The sequence below is a fragment of the Talpa europaea genome (assembly GCF_964194135.1).
Source record: "Talpa europaea genome assembly, chromosome: 3".
Classification (NCBI taxonomy): domain Eukaryota; kingdom Metazoa; phylum Chordata; class Mammalia; order Eulipotyphla; family Talpidae; genus Talpa; species Talpa europaea.
The window spans coordinates 126212367-126227456 of NC_140069.1; the positions used below are offsets into that span (position 1 = coordinate 126212367).

The window sequence follows — 15090 nt, forward strand, 5'->3', positions numbered from 1 at the left end:
AAATCACTAATCAGTCTCAAGAGCTCACAGAAGTGCAACAGACAGTTGGATTAGAATATACTAGCACAAATATTCACTGCAAAATTTTGAAGACTTTATCATCTGGCCATCTTTACAACATGTGTACCAGAAACTTAATCAGTCAATAAAACGGGACACTCTACCATATGGTTTTAACAAAAATCATAAAAGTTATTATAGTTAGATATTTCTCATCAGTATTTAGCAGCTTTAGAAGAGAATCTGTTAAGTATGTGAAGTCGACTGCAAATAGCATGGAAAATTTTCTGAATTCTTCCTTGATCAAAAGGCTGTAAAAACAGTAAAGTAAAAATGTTTATTTAATGTGATTATATATTTTGTGTATTATGCTTATATACAATTAACTTTCTAAATAAGTCATTTACTTTCCTCCTTATGGAGACCCAAATACCATAAAGTAATGCTGGTGTGCCTATGGGGAGTACAGGTGTACATTCTCACTCTTTGGGGTAACTTTCTACCTGTATCAGCATTCTCTCCAGCAAGACACAATAGATTGATCTTTTATACTTCCTGCACACTGATATCAGTATAAAATTCTAAATATATATATATATATATATGGGTGTCATATTAATATGTAAAAAATTCTTATAAGTGAATCTTAAATTATTGACCTTTATTTTAATAAATATTAAAAAGGTCTGTATCAAAGGATTTCTCAGCATTTTAACCATTCTTTAAAAAGAGGCCCCAAAATGTATAAAATTAGACTTCTTATTAAAAGCTGGATAGTACATATTTTCTTAATTATTTGGGTCCATGGATAATTTAGTGTTTTTACCCTAAAAGACTGCAATGACATAGAAAATTCAAATGCTTATACAATTAAATATTTATCTAAGGTCTGTATTTCCCACTGATATTAGCTCTTCTTACAAAAAGAGTATTTTTACTTCATACTTACAAGAAGGCTCCTCTCTGGTACATTTTACCTTTTGTATTTTCTTAAAAACAAACAAAAAAAAAACAAGCCCACAAAAATTAAATCAGTACTTATTAGAAATGGATGATAAACAGAGAAATTATAAACACCAAGGTTTAAAACCTTGACTGCAAAGCAAACACAAAGGCAATGTGAAGGCATCGCACTGGTCCTCTGTGGAATAGGAAGGAATCTGGCTCAAGCAAGGTGGTGTCTGCCTGTCTGTCTCTCTCTTCCACTCTCCCACCAATTCCCTCTACAGCAACCCAGCCCTCTGGCTACACTCATTTCCCCCACCTCCCTCTATCTCATCCAAAGAGTCTTGGTTATTGATATCCATTAAAGAATATCAACAAGTATCTATTAAACTGTTTGCTATTCTTTGGGGATTTGTTACCATTTTTATTTCTTCACTATAATTCTAGGCCTTACATGCACTATAATTGTAGCCACTCTAATTCTAGGCCTTCTAATTGCCTTATATGGAAATACTCAGTTATGGATATTTTTGGGAAACCCTACGTTAAAGCTAACCTATCTGCAAGATAAAATATTTTCTTCAAATCATTTTGCACTCTTTAGACTCCTCAAGAGTTTCAGAGTTCACAGTTAAGCAACGTTACAGCAGAATGTATTTATTTTCTTAAAGGATTGCAGTGTGATTTTAAAAATTTAAGAATTTAAAAATTTATTTTACAAAATATTCTTTAAGTATAATATCTCTACTATCACTTCCAATTTTCTCTAGCACATACAAGCTTAAGTTCTTTCAATAAGTCCTGCTGTAAGTATGGGAAAATATAACTTCACTCTGAGACTACTGCTCATTTGAAATTCCTGACAATGATAACATTGGTAATATTTAGTTAACTGGTTAAGTAATGACAGAACAGACCTGATGTCATACATGTTAGAAAACGACCATTCGGCTTCGGAGTGACGTATGCAATCGTTAGTCAAGGTGAGCATCTCCAGAGCATGCAGTGAGGAAGGGAGCAGACAGGGCGTGCAAAGGCAGACGGGAAAGGAGCTGAGAACAGCTTCTGGCATCAGCTTCAGAGTGTGGAGCAGGTTAATGTCATAGCTTAGATCATCTCATTTTCTGATTTAGCCTTCAATCCAATTATATATGGATGTTCATTTTCAAAATATATATTTAAGGGAAAAAGTCTGAACCAAATTACATAAACTCCATTAAAAAAACAAAACAAAACAAAATAGAAAAAAAAAAGTTCCAAGGGTATGGAAACTCAGTTGCTTGCGTGATTTCTGATTTAGGTTTCTGTTCATCTAACTGTTAAAATGTGTTTATCTGACCAGTTCAGGGGAAACAAGAAATTCTCATTCACTTGGAATTTAAAATGTTATTTAAAATGAACATTTGGCCATAAAAGTTGCTTAAAAAGCTAAGGTAATTATAACACCATTCATTAAAATGGTATCTCTGATCATTCCAATTTTCCCTGGTGCTTTAATTATAATTGTATGTCAGGTATCAGCTGACACAGAAACAAAGTTTAAAAGATCATGGAATCTAGAGGCTCTCCAAGGAGAGAGAGGTAGTAATCTGTTCTAAAATCCAAAAGCCAAGTTTAACAAATCTTTTACTTTGGAACTAATAATTTTTTTTTTTTTGGTTTGTTGTTTTCATTTTGAGATGGGAAATTAATGGCTCAGAGAATTTGCTGTTCAAGGTGACACTAGCAAAGGCCAGAAATGGACTACCCTTGCCTTTTTATATTCAATCCAGTGCTCTTTACATCACCGAAATTGTAACAGATGTCTTAACAGGTAGGAGGCCGATGTGCTCTGTCCCTATGCACTGCTCTTACCAACCACAATGGCATTAGTGGCTATTTAGAAGATTAATACCCTTCAATGAGCTTATGATCTGGAGAGGCACAAACTTACCCAGGCACAGATAGGTTAAGAAGCAGAATGAAGAGAGTGCTGGTGCACCCTAGTTGCAAAGGATATGGGGTAAAAGTAAGGCAATCTATGTGGAAAACAAGAGTTGAAATCCTGCATCTTCTTTGGAAAGTTTAGGCTGACCTACCCCCCCAGTTGAGTTACATACCTCCATCATGTAACTGTAATAACAGATTGATTCCCCAAACAGACTAGATCCTCAGTAAACGGTTGCTGAATGACTGACAACTTGCCCTGCCTTAATTTCCTCTAATAAGCCACATCTTATAATCACAACACAATCCCTCCAGAGGCAGTCCTGTAGTTCTGGGGATCAGACTAGAAAATGAGGAACCAGTTTCATGGATAGTCAGGGGCTACTTCTTTGGCCTCACTATTTATACCCTTTTGCTCTCTGGACATTAGCATACGGTATTTTTCAGAAGGCTTATAGGTCCTTTATTCAATATTCTTCTGTATCCTAGGCAGGACAGTCTGGTGAATATATAATGGACTACGAAATCTGTCTTTAAAGGTTAATTTACAATCTTGCTGGCAAAAATGTTTCTCAGTCATGGATAGTAGTTTCAAAGCTTTTCCACAGAAACCAAAGGGTATTAGCAGTTGAACCCCGGACCATAGTAATTATCAATGTAACAACTGGCAAAGCATGAAGGAATCAAATCAAAGATGGTCTGGTATTTTTGAAAAACTGAAAAAATTTATATATCCTGGGAAGGGTTTTCTGCTTTATAATCCATGCATTTATGTCAACAGCACTGACACTGCTCCTATTTATTTATTTATTTTTTGGGACTTGTGCTGTGAGACTGTTTTAAGACATTACAGCACATTCTCTGGTTCTTCTGAATGGTGGCAACCCCCCCACTCCCATCCCTTTGAGAGAGAACTGAATTCACAGGAAACAGCCAACACCATTTTAGGCTGTGAGAAGGGCTGTCCCGTTCAGGAAAAACTATGGGATGAAAACTTTGGGATAAAAACTATGGAATGCTGAATGCTGTAAAGATATCACAAAATAATACTAACCTCAGTTCTCAAGGGAAATGTTCAACATTACACAAATTCATCAACAAGATTTCTAAACAAAAATTTCAACACTCCTGAAGCGGTAAGATCACCTTTATGTATTCATCAGTCACGCGATCCTAAGTGCAACACCAAGCTCCTTTCACATATTAGGATACTCAATACTACCCGCCACCCTTTCCCACTTAAGGCCACAAACTCCATATTAAAAGAGAAAACTTGCTCAAGAAAAATCAGCAAAAATCTTCAGCTGTAAATGAAGACCCAACACAGACCTTACTGACATCCATGACCCTGCTGTTTCCCCTTCCCTATTTTGCCCTCAAAATATGAACCTAGACTCTCAAGCAGCTTAATTTCAAGAAGACAGCATATAATTACTACATAAGTCCTAGTGTGCTGCTCTCATTACCTGATAATTAGCAAGCACACTACCACCTGTTTTTCTCCCCAACTAAGTTTTAAATAGCACTGGCCTGAAAGCTTTAATTCAAGTTTCTTTGCACTGGTACCAATAGTCTGTGCTCTCCACTAAGATTTCATGATCAGAGAGACTCCTCCCAGGTTTCAGCAGAACTTTGAGACTGTTATGTTACATTAGAACCACATTTACTCCGCGATGACCAATCCAGTTGGGTCAATAAGCATCACCCTCTCGTCTAGTACCTCAGAACAAAGGGAGAAAGTCCAATTCCTTCTGGACCTCTTTGTTCAAGAGCCCCAGATTAAGCAACTTCATAAATAATATCTGCAATGGAAACCTTTTCTCATATACCCTATGTGTTCTGCTCCCCACCTCTGCTCCAAGTTGGAAGACAGCAACTTGATCAGAGGAAAGGTTTTGAAATAAACTAAAGCTAGAACTAATGTTTATAAATAGACAAGTTAAAACACAACAGCAAACTCATATTAAAGCTTAGACTATCTCCATTTCAGAACATCTGATCAATTTGCTCATCCAAGGAAGACAGTGGTGTTCATGCTACATGAACACATCCTTTAAACTGTCATCTCAGAAGAGACAGAACACATACTGTCTGTCCGGTGATGCCATGCTAATATGGAAGTCTTGTGAGATAAATATTTAATAGAAAGGGGTAATATTTCCTCCCATGGAAATGCTTTATTCTCTCTAAATTAATGTCTCCATGTGCTCCAAACCACTACTTTCAGATTATTTTGAAAGAAGAAAGCACTTAGCATAATGAAACCACAATTCATTTAGCAAGATGAATCACCATACCCCGGAGCCTTCAAAGAAAAATTAAAAAAAAAAAAAAGAAGAAGAAAGAAATAAGGGGAAAAAGTATCAAATGAAAAAAAAAAGTTTCAAGGCAATGTGAAGGAAATTAAGGCAAAAGTGAGAGGACAGACCGCATTCTTAAAAATGGATATAATATTTCAATCCCTTTACCTGATGCTGTTACCAGGAGGCTGTCTGAGGCACCTGTTCTACAGGATGAGGCACTAACAGGACTTATGGAAGAGCAAAAGGCAATGGCGGTGGGAATGACAAGGGAACTTTCTGAACATGCAGATTGGTTCAGTCCAGGGGTTTCAGCAGGCCAGGCACCCACCTGAGACGTGGCCAGGGCTGAAACGGCACAGCCTGCAGGTGCCACAGTTAAATCTATGGATGGTTTTGGTGGCAGCTGAGGGGAAGATGATTTAGGGAGATTCTCCTCATTTATTACCCTGTTCCCTTGTGGCAAATTGGAAGGAGGCGAAGCTACAGTTTTGTTATCAACTTTGGCCCCTGCGCTGGAGGCCCTGCTGCTATCCATAATAACTTTGAGTTGGGGGTGTGGGGGAGAAGGAGTTTGGGAGAGCCCTGGCTTTTTTGGAGGGATAGGAGGCGGGTTTCCTCTGTCAACTCGTGTTACACCAGGAGTCTTTAAACTGGTCCGACCCACAGGAGGGTAGGGGCCAACGTCCCCCGTGGGGGACGCTCCAGGCCTTGGGGATGCTCCTGCTTGAGGGCCTGTAAATCTTGACAGTGCTTGGGTCACGGTATTCCGAGCTAGTTGTTTGGCCACTAGGTTGTCACGACTTGTAGGGGAGACATCTCTTGATGGAGGACTTTGGGTGGTATTTCCATTTTGGTCTGGGTCATTATTAGCATTGCCCTGAAACCTAAATCTTGCTGCTTGGATGCGTGGGTTTAGACCTGGATGCAGAGCTGCATTGGCACACGGTGATTGTAAACTGTGCACAGGTGGAGCTTGTGAGTAGCTCTGGGGAGCTGTGCCTGGCGTTTGCGTGGCAGGAGGGGCGGCGTTACTAGGAAGGGGTGGTGTGCTGCTTGTTACATCTGCTGTTGAGCCAGGGCTCGGTCCGTTTTCCTCAACTTTGTGTGCACTTGGAGGTGGAACGGCGGGCGGGGTAGAGCCCGTCAAGTCACTGTGGGAAGCCTGCCTGTCAATACCTGGTCTCACCAATGCGGCATTGGGGCACACATTCCCTTTTACATTTGTAGGAACTAGGGGGCTGCCTGTGGAAGGCTTTAGAGGCACCGTCAAAGGCGACTTCTTCCCAGGGTCAGTGCTTTCTATCACTAGGTCTGTCTGGCAAGCAACAGACTTGGTCATAGGTCCTTCTGTTCCCACTGATATGGAGACCAAACGCCTATCTTTTGTCTTCTGGGGGAGAGACAGGCTTGGTTTGCTGTCATTTCCTCTTTTCAGTTGCTCAATCATTTTCTTCATCTTGTCTATCTCCTCTTTGAGGTCAGTGGTATGTGCTTCTTCTCGGTGCAGCTTGGCACGAAGCTGTTCCCGTTCGGTGTCAAACTCAGAGAGTTGTTTCTCCATCTGAGCTTCCATGTCTGTGCTTCTTTGCTTCTCGGCAGAGAGTTCCTCTTCTAATGCACTGGTCTTCTTCTTTTCCTCTTCGAGTTTGGCCATTACTTCTTCGAGCTTCTGGGCCTCTTCTATGACTTTGCCCGAGAGCTGTTTGCATTCCTTGACCAGCATCAGGACCACGTGCTTGTTCTTGCTGCGCTCCTCCTCCAGGCGGGTGGTCAGCTTTTTGTGTTCCTGCTCCAGGGCTTGGAGCTGAAGCTTTTCCATCTCCAGCTGAAAGAAATTCACAGGAAAGTCCTGATTAATATGCAGAGAATTCTTTGTAGCCAAAAGAAGGGCTTTTGTGAGATTTTTATCCATTTTTTGACAATTACATGGTTTGGGTTATTACAAAATGTGCTGCAACATGAAAGATATTAAAGACTCAATTAAAATGGGAAAATAGATGTAAATGATCTCACAAAAAAATCTAAATCACATCAGAGGATTTTTAAAACTCTATTAAAGTTGACTTCAGAAAAGAACAGCAATTGGATGCCTCAAGTCATAGCAGCCAGCTCAGAAAGGTCTGCTTTGGTTAAAAAACAAAAAACAAAAAACAACTCTATATATACATATATGTACATATATATATATATATATATAGAGAGAGAGAGAGAGAGAGAGCTCTATAAGGGAACTGGTGATATAAAAGAATATTGCTTCCAATTTACTTAAGTACTCTTTCAGTAGAGTATAATTTAAAGTGATGGAAACAGAACTTCAGTTAAACTTTTAAACCCCTATATTAGCTAACTATATTACTTCACTTCATTTTTTAAAATCTCCTTACGATGGGTTGCTGTACAAATCATAAAATCTTACATGAAATTTCTCTAAAAACTGTGAAGAGCTGAAAAAGAAAAAAACACATTAGAACTATAACCAATGTCAGTGAACCTGAAGTTTGACCTCATGTCCTACTTCAATTCCACCGCTCGCTGAGATCCCACACATGCCTCCCTGGTATTTCTTGAACATTCTTGGACTTGGTCCTGTCTCAGGGTCTTTAACCTTGTTTTTCTCTCTGCCTGGAATTTAACCACTCCCTTCACATAGGGCTCCTGCACCAGGGCGACCAGTTGGAGCGGGAAGGGAGGTCAAAATTCAGCTCTGTCTACTCATCAGGAAGGTGCAATCTGCTCTCCAAGCCACAGGCCCCCTAGGGTATATGCTTCCGCCCCCCCCCCCGGCCCCCCCCAAAAAAATTCCTAATTAATGACTGTAGAAGCAACTTTTCAAAACCTTTATGTCTCTGATGGACTTTTCTAATATACATAAGATCACTCAAAAGCCTGAGAGGCGGGCCTCCTTCATTTCCTTCAGGCCTCTGCTCAGCCTTCTCCTGCGCACTGAGGCAGCCTACACTGCCCTGTTGGAAACAACAGTCCTTCCCACCCTTGCACTCACAGTCCTTGCTTAGCACCTTCTGGCTCCACTGGAACCTGACTCCAGGAGGACAGCGATTGTGTCCTTTGCCACTGTGTCCCCAAAACTTACAGCAGTGTCTGACACACAATGGTGCTTAATTAACTGTCACAAATGAAATTATTGTGGTTCACAGAAACAAGAACCTTCCAAACAGAGGGTCTTTTTGGTCTTACAGCCCCACAGATGCACTATTCTAAATATTATTGGGGGTTTTTCACTTCTCTTCAGGGGAGTGTCTGCCACCAGCTACTCATGAAGGACTCAGACCCCAACTGGGCTGCAGCAGTGAAGTCAGTCCAGATGCATCACCTTCCCAACCAGAGGAACATTCCACCGGTGGTCATAAAGTGCTTATCTCCATAAAGGCTAGGGTACATCTAAGGACATAGAAAGGACCCCTCCTACTGCCATGTTAAATATAAATGAACTATCAAGGGAGCCAGTACTTATTTAAGTCATTTTTTCATCATCAATAACAGAGAAAAGAGATACTGCCATGATCCATGAGCTTAAGGATGTGCTCCTCTCATCACCCTGCTGCAAGAATCCCTTACTTCATCTATCTCTCCCCCAACCCCGGTGGAGTCAGCTATGGGATGGAAAGGAGCGAAAACCCTGGTGCCCGAGGAAGAGTCAGAGGTATTATTCATTTACTTTGGGGTGTTCCTGCCTTGAAGAAGTTCAATAGGTTTAGGATGGGTCCTATAAATAGGTAATCAGGAATATAGATAAGTCCCAACAATAACAAGAGATGATTACTTATGCGCATACACTATTCCAAGATAAAAAAAATTGGGGGGTAACTTCTTAAATAGGCTAGGGAAGATCTGGGGAACAACAGTGTGTCATCATGCACAGGATTTATATATGAATATATTAGTCATCTGGGTGCCAGCCAGAAATTTTTACTTATTAATAAAGCACATTTACCTCCTCCAAATGCATTGGATAATAGGTAGCTCTTGGGAGGTATACACAAAGACAGTTTCAAGATCTATATTAGCCCCCATTAACTTTTTTTTTTTTTAGCAATTTAAGAAAAAGCACAAACTAGGTCCATTTTCAGCTATTTTTAAAGTATGAATTTCATGATTCACCCCTGAAGGCAGAAATATAATGTCTTGTAGAACTTTAAGGACTGCCTGCATTTTTCAAAGCAAATAACTCGAGGCCAAGTTAGGAATTTCCCTGATGTCATCTGGTTAATCAGTGTCAGAATCATGTTATCATTCAGGGTTCCACTTGTCAAACTTTTCTCAACACACCATACATCCTGCACATGAGATTTCTTCATGGTGGGCCACCACATTTTTTTTTTTAAGATAACCTTCATCCTACACTTCAAAATCACACTGTAAACCAGCTTCCAACAGATCAAATCAACTAATTTCATATAGTTATACAGATAATTATATTACTATAAAAGCACCCATAATTCTTTTCTATCATTGTGCTCCCATCACTCATGCTTTATAAATCCTCTGACTTAAATGTTTTGTAATCTGACCACCAAAAACAAAGCAGAGAAAAAACCATACAATTACGCACCTAACAAAGTCTTGACTCTAAACTCAACTGAGTTCTAAGTTCCATTTACTGCAGGGAAAGTTAGATCTCTGCCTAAAATTTCACCCAAAGACTATCCTACTGATTCACTGTCTACTCTAACAGATTGTTCTATTAAGAAATTCAGATGCACTGCCTCTACATCCTGTCTCTTCCCTCATGCTTTTTTAGAGCCACACCAACCCATATGTCCTTCCCTCCACTCTAAGGGAGAAAGGTTCCATCTGTTAAAGGTCAGATGTGCTTCAGCAATTAACTTAATGCTCTCCTGTCACTTCAGAGACTTGCTCCATCCGTTATCACTGTGCTTTTTATAAATGTTCAATACCTTCCTTTCTTCTAGTTTTTTCTAATCAGTATACAAACATGCTCCCATACTTAAAAAATAATTTTTATAATAAAATATTCCTTGATAAATTTGGCTGAGACAAAATTATTGTTCGAGAGATTAAGAATTATAGGGAGAAGCTCTGACCTCTTAGCTGTGTGATCTTGGTAATAAGTTTTCTCTCTAAAGATCAGTTCTGTTGGGTTCCTTTTTCTGCACAATAGGGCAATAATGGTGATTACAGGATTAAATGAGGCAAGGCATGTAAAGCACACACCATTGTGTCTGGCAGTAACAATTCATAACATAATAGCTATTTTCAAATGGGTCACTATGCACAATGTTTATTCCTCTGAAAACACATGAAGAGGCAGAAAAGGATCTAAAGAATCAATCATATTAAACCAATAGATGGATGCTTTTCTAAGTTAGACAGGGTTATAACTCAACAATTACAAAGTATAACAGAGAAAGGTCCACTACTGGTTAAGTAACTTTTATTAGACTATCTCTAACAGATATCTCCATATAGACTATCTTTGATAATTATAAACCCTTGAAAAAATACAAAAAAATAATTATTTGAAGGCTTTGGAAAGCAATGAAAGTGGTAGAAATAAGAGAGAAGTACCCCCTCCCATTGAAAAGGAGGGTAAGACTTGCCCTTGCATAGCTTTTCAAGTGAAGGCAGTTCCCTGTCCTAACAGCAGTGGCAGCAGAGACTCAAGAACACAGCACCCATTATACACCCATTTGGAAACAGAGCTTGGAACTGGGCTGCCACAATTATCCCTAGCAGCATTCTTGGTTGATTCTTGAATTATCTGTTCATGGGGGAGAATCTGTAATGAATCACACAGTTGGCTTCTGAATGGTGGAGAGAAGTGAACAAAAATTTCAGCTATTGCCAACTGCATGGTGACAGAGTTTAGAGTATAAATCTAACCAGATTATTAGAACAAAATACATTCTTCCCAGGATAATGAAATCTAGAATCTCTGCATCATATGCATAATATCTAGCATGCAATTAAAAAATGACAAGACAAATAATTTTTTAAGGAATCCACAGTAAAGCGAAACATGGCCACAAACACTGGACCTACGATGATGCAAATTGTAATTAGTAGACAAAGACTTTAAAGCAGCCATTTTTGAGAAAATAAGGTCACAGCATATGGGGGATTTGGCACAGAAATGGAAATTTAAAAGAGGAAAATGTAGAAGTGAAAAGTGTAATACATAAAATGGATAAAAATCACTCAATGGGCTTAACAGCAGATCTGAGAGAATAAAAAGGTCAATGAATTTGGCAATAAAGCAAAATAAATTATTCCATTTGAGGAACACAATAAAAATGGTTAAAATAAAAAGGAAAAACACTTCAGTGACTTGCAAAACAATATAGAGTGATCTAAATCCTACATAACTTGAGATGCAAAAGGAGGAAAGAGAATGGAGAAAAATGTATTAAGAAAAAAGGGTCAAAAATTTAACAAGTTTGGTAAAAAAAAGAAACAGTTACAGATCCAGGGAGTTCCCCAATACCAAAGCAGAATAAACATGAAGTCACACCTAGCCACATTACAGGAAAATTGCCAAAACCAAACAATTTGAAAGCAGAAAAATATAGCTATATTACATACAAACTGTAATATAAATTATTATGACTGAATTATTATCACTAAATGCAGCAAAAATTGCCAGGAATAAAGTAAAATAATATCTTCTTTCATTCAAGTATATAGTAGATATATATCTGAATAACACTATAAAAACCACCTGACCTAATTGATATTTTCAAACATAACACCCCAAAACTACAGAGATAGTCTTTTCAGATGCAGTTGCTGAGCTTTAAAAAGCAAAAATCTGTTTCAAAAGTCTAAAGTTTCACAAGATGTTTTCTAGCCACAGCAGAAATTATAAATATAGCTTATGATGTTAAGAACAATCCAAAATAAAAAATTAAACTTTTTAAGAAAAAATATCACAAAGGAAATTAGAATGTATTTTGGGCTGTATAAAAATAATACATCATACCAAAATCTGTGGCGTGGGGTGAAAAGAGGATATAAAAGTAGCTCAACAGGAAAAAGAAAAATACCGGATGGTCTCACTCATAGCAGGAATCTAGAAAACTTAAATAAGGGACCAGGAAAATGAATAACTATAAGAAAGTGAAAATCAAAATCAACAAAAAACTATGAACCAGAGACACTATTAGGGGGGCGGGGGTGGGAGGGGAGGGATTGGGGTCAGAATGGGGGGGCTGCAATTGTATGGGGAATATAACAATAAAATTTATTAAAAAAAAAAAAAAGTAGCTCAACAGGGCCTCCTCTGGTGGCACAGCGGTTGAGCGCTGGGCTGCGCAGCTGCCTGCAGCCTCTGCAGCGCCGGTTCAATCCCTGGCCAGTGGCGAGGGTCCCGCATGGCGGCGCATATCTCTCCTGCCGCGCCTGCTGCTCCCCTCAGCAGTGTTAAAAAAAAAAAAAAAAAAGGTAGCTCAACAGAGGATAGAAATTTATATCTTTAAATGTTCACATTAGAAGAGTTGTCTCAACTCATCTAGTTTCCTTAAGAAACTAGGAAAAGTTAAAGAAATGAAATAAATCAGAAATGAATGTTAGAGAAATTAACAATGTTAAAGTTGCCTTTCAACTAAAAGATTAATGATACTTTTAAATAAACATTCAGAAAGTCAGATTAAGAATATATAGAAAAACACAAATTACAAATAAAAGGAATAAAAGGGGACATAACTACTGAATATTAAGTAGATAGCTACAACTTTGGGGCAATAAATTCAACAAATCAAATTCTCCTGAAAATATACAACATTTAGAATTGACGTAAAATGGCACAGAAAGTTAGAATGGCTTAATATCTGTTTTAAAGAAGCTGAATTCACAAGCATAACCTTTCCTCCAAAGAAACTCCTAGCTCAATTGGCTTTACTGGTGACTTGTGCTAACAGTCACAAAAAAACAACGCCAAACTTACATTTATCTTTTCAGAAAACAGAGGGGGAAATGCTTCCGGTTCTTTTCATGAACCCAGAATTACCTTCATATCAAAACCAGTCTTTTTAAAAAAATATAGTCACTCATGACCAAACTCCTTATGTAAATGAATCAAACAACATGAAAAGTAATAAAAGGTGACCTACTAAAGTTTACCTTAGGAATCCAAGTTAGTTTAATGTTTGAAAATCAATTCATGTAATCCATCATTATCAAAACAATACAGATCAATAGAAGGATATAAACCATTTTACAAATTTCAAAACCTTTTCATGATAAAAACCTCTCAACAAATATTGAAACCTCAGTGAGATACATGGTGGGGTCTTCTCTCTGTCTGTCTGTCTCTCGCTCTCTCTCACACACACACACACACACACACACAGCTAACATTATGTTAATACTTAATGGTGAATAGATTATTTGCTCCCCAAGGAAAGAAAAAGGTAGTCAAGTTCACTCTCACTGTTTCTATTCAACATGTGCTGGAGGTACTAGTCAGTGCAAATGATGCGGGAGGGACAGGCCATTTGAGAAGAAAGAATTAAAATAGGCTCTATTCACAGGTAACATGTTTACCTAGGAAATCATATGCCACTTATGAAACAACTAATAAGGGAGTTCAGCAAGGTCACAGGATGCAATGTCAATGCACAAAAATCAACTGAAATCCTATAAGCTAGTAACAAACATTTCAAAAAAAATTAAAACGTGATTTAAAATACAAAATTCTTAGGAGTAAATCTAACAAAAGACAGACTACCGCCCTGAAAATAAAGTGACATTAAAAAGAATTATATAGATCTAATGAAATGAAGAAATATACTATGATCATGGAAGACAATTTTGTTAAGATATTGATTTTTATCAAATTAGTTTAAAGATTCAATTATATTTCTATGCCTGCAAATTGATTTCAAATGTTTATGGAAATGGAAAAGTTTAGAATATCCCAAATTTTTGTAAGAAAAAGAAATTTGGAACAGCTACATGTAAGGGTTATTACAGCAAGACTGAGCCATGAGGAAAAGACCAGAAATGTGTTCAGTGGTTGCCTCAGTTGGGGAAGAGTTTTGTGGGGAGGTACTCCTGGAAATTTTCTGCGGTGCTGAAAATATTCTGTATTACAAGGGGTACTGATTATACAAGTGTATCCACTTTAAAACTCATCAATCATACACTTAAGATACATAACTTTCATTTCATGTAAAACTCTCCTTGTGGTATAAACATTAATGAATTCCAGGTTTGCATGTTTGTTCGATCCAGGGGTGTGGATTAGCAATTCTGAAACTCATCTCTGTGTGTTCTAGGCTTTAATAAATATGCAAATAAAATATACTAAAGTAGAGTGAAAGTCAGATTTATTGCTGTTGGAAAAGTTTTAAGTAGAGAAAGGACAAGAATGAACCCTATGGTTCTGAATTAGAATCAGAGGTGTCAAAATAAGAATGAACTCATGGTTTGATGCAGAGAGATATACAGATAAATAAAATACAATTTATATATATTTGTGTGAATATATAAATATGGACATGATAAATATACATAATTCCCTACCTCTACATTTGTTTCTAAATGCCACTGCTCCTTTAAAAGGAAACTCATTCCCCACTGGGAACAATATCTAATTCCAGTAATTGGACAGGGAAATTATGAGTCCAGAATTACTTGCTCCAAGAAAGTAAGGAAATGCTTAAAGTGTGATGGGGGACCTATCAAAAACAATTAGTTTTAAAGGGCGCATGGCCAAATCTGGGACAATTCTGGGCAGTCCTCCAGAGACTGTGGACCTAATGGGTAGGGGTAGGGATAGAGGACCTCCCCCCGCACCTGCAATTCAACCTCATACTACTACATACAAAAGTGCCAAGACTTCCTTTATACAAAGATTACTGCAGTCCAGTTTTAACCTACTCATAAACACATTCACATAGTGGCTGAGGAAAACTGTGCATGGAGCAGTAGCACCAAA

General features: G+C 38.0%; 1 protein-coding gene across 3 annotated transcripts in view; it reads right to left on the bottom strand.

The window, feature by feature from the left end:
• The window catches only part of CTTNBP2 (cortactin binding protein 2), a gene marked incomplete at both ends in the record, with an annotated part of 130587 nt that overhangs the window by 49983 nt on the left and 65514 nt on the right, over positions 1 to 15090 (bottom strand). For 2 of the 3 annotated variants that reach the window (XM_084230950.1, XM_084230949.1), the window contains one exon: positions 5340 to 6999. In XM_084230950.1, the coding sequence (XP_084087076.1) occupies positions 5340 to 6999 (1660 nt within the window). Of the gene's footprint in view, positions 1 to 949; positions 990 to 5339; positions 7000 to 15090 lie in introns of all 3 variants that reach the window. The other variant, XM_084230951.1, reaches the window with a different exon arrangement.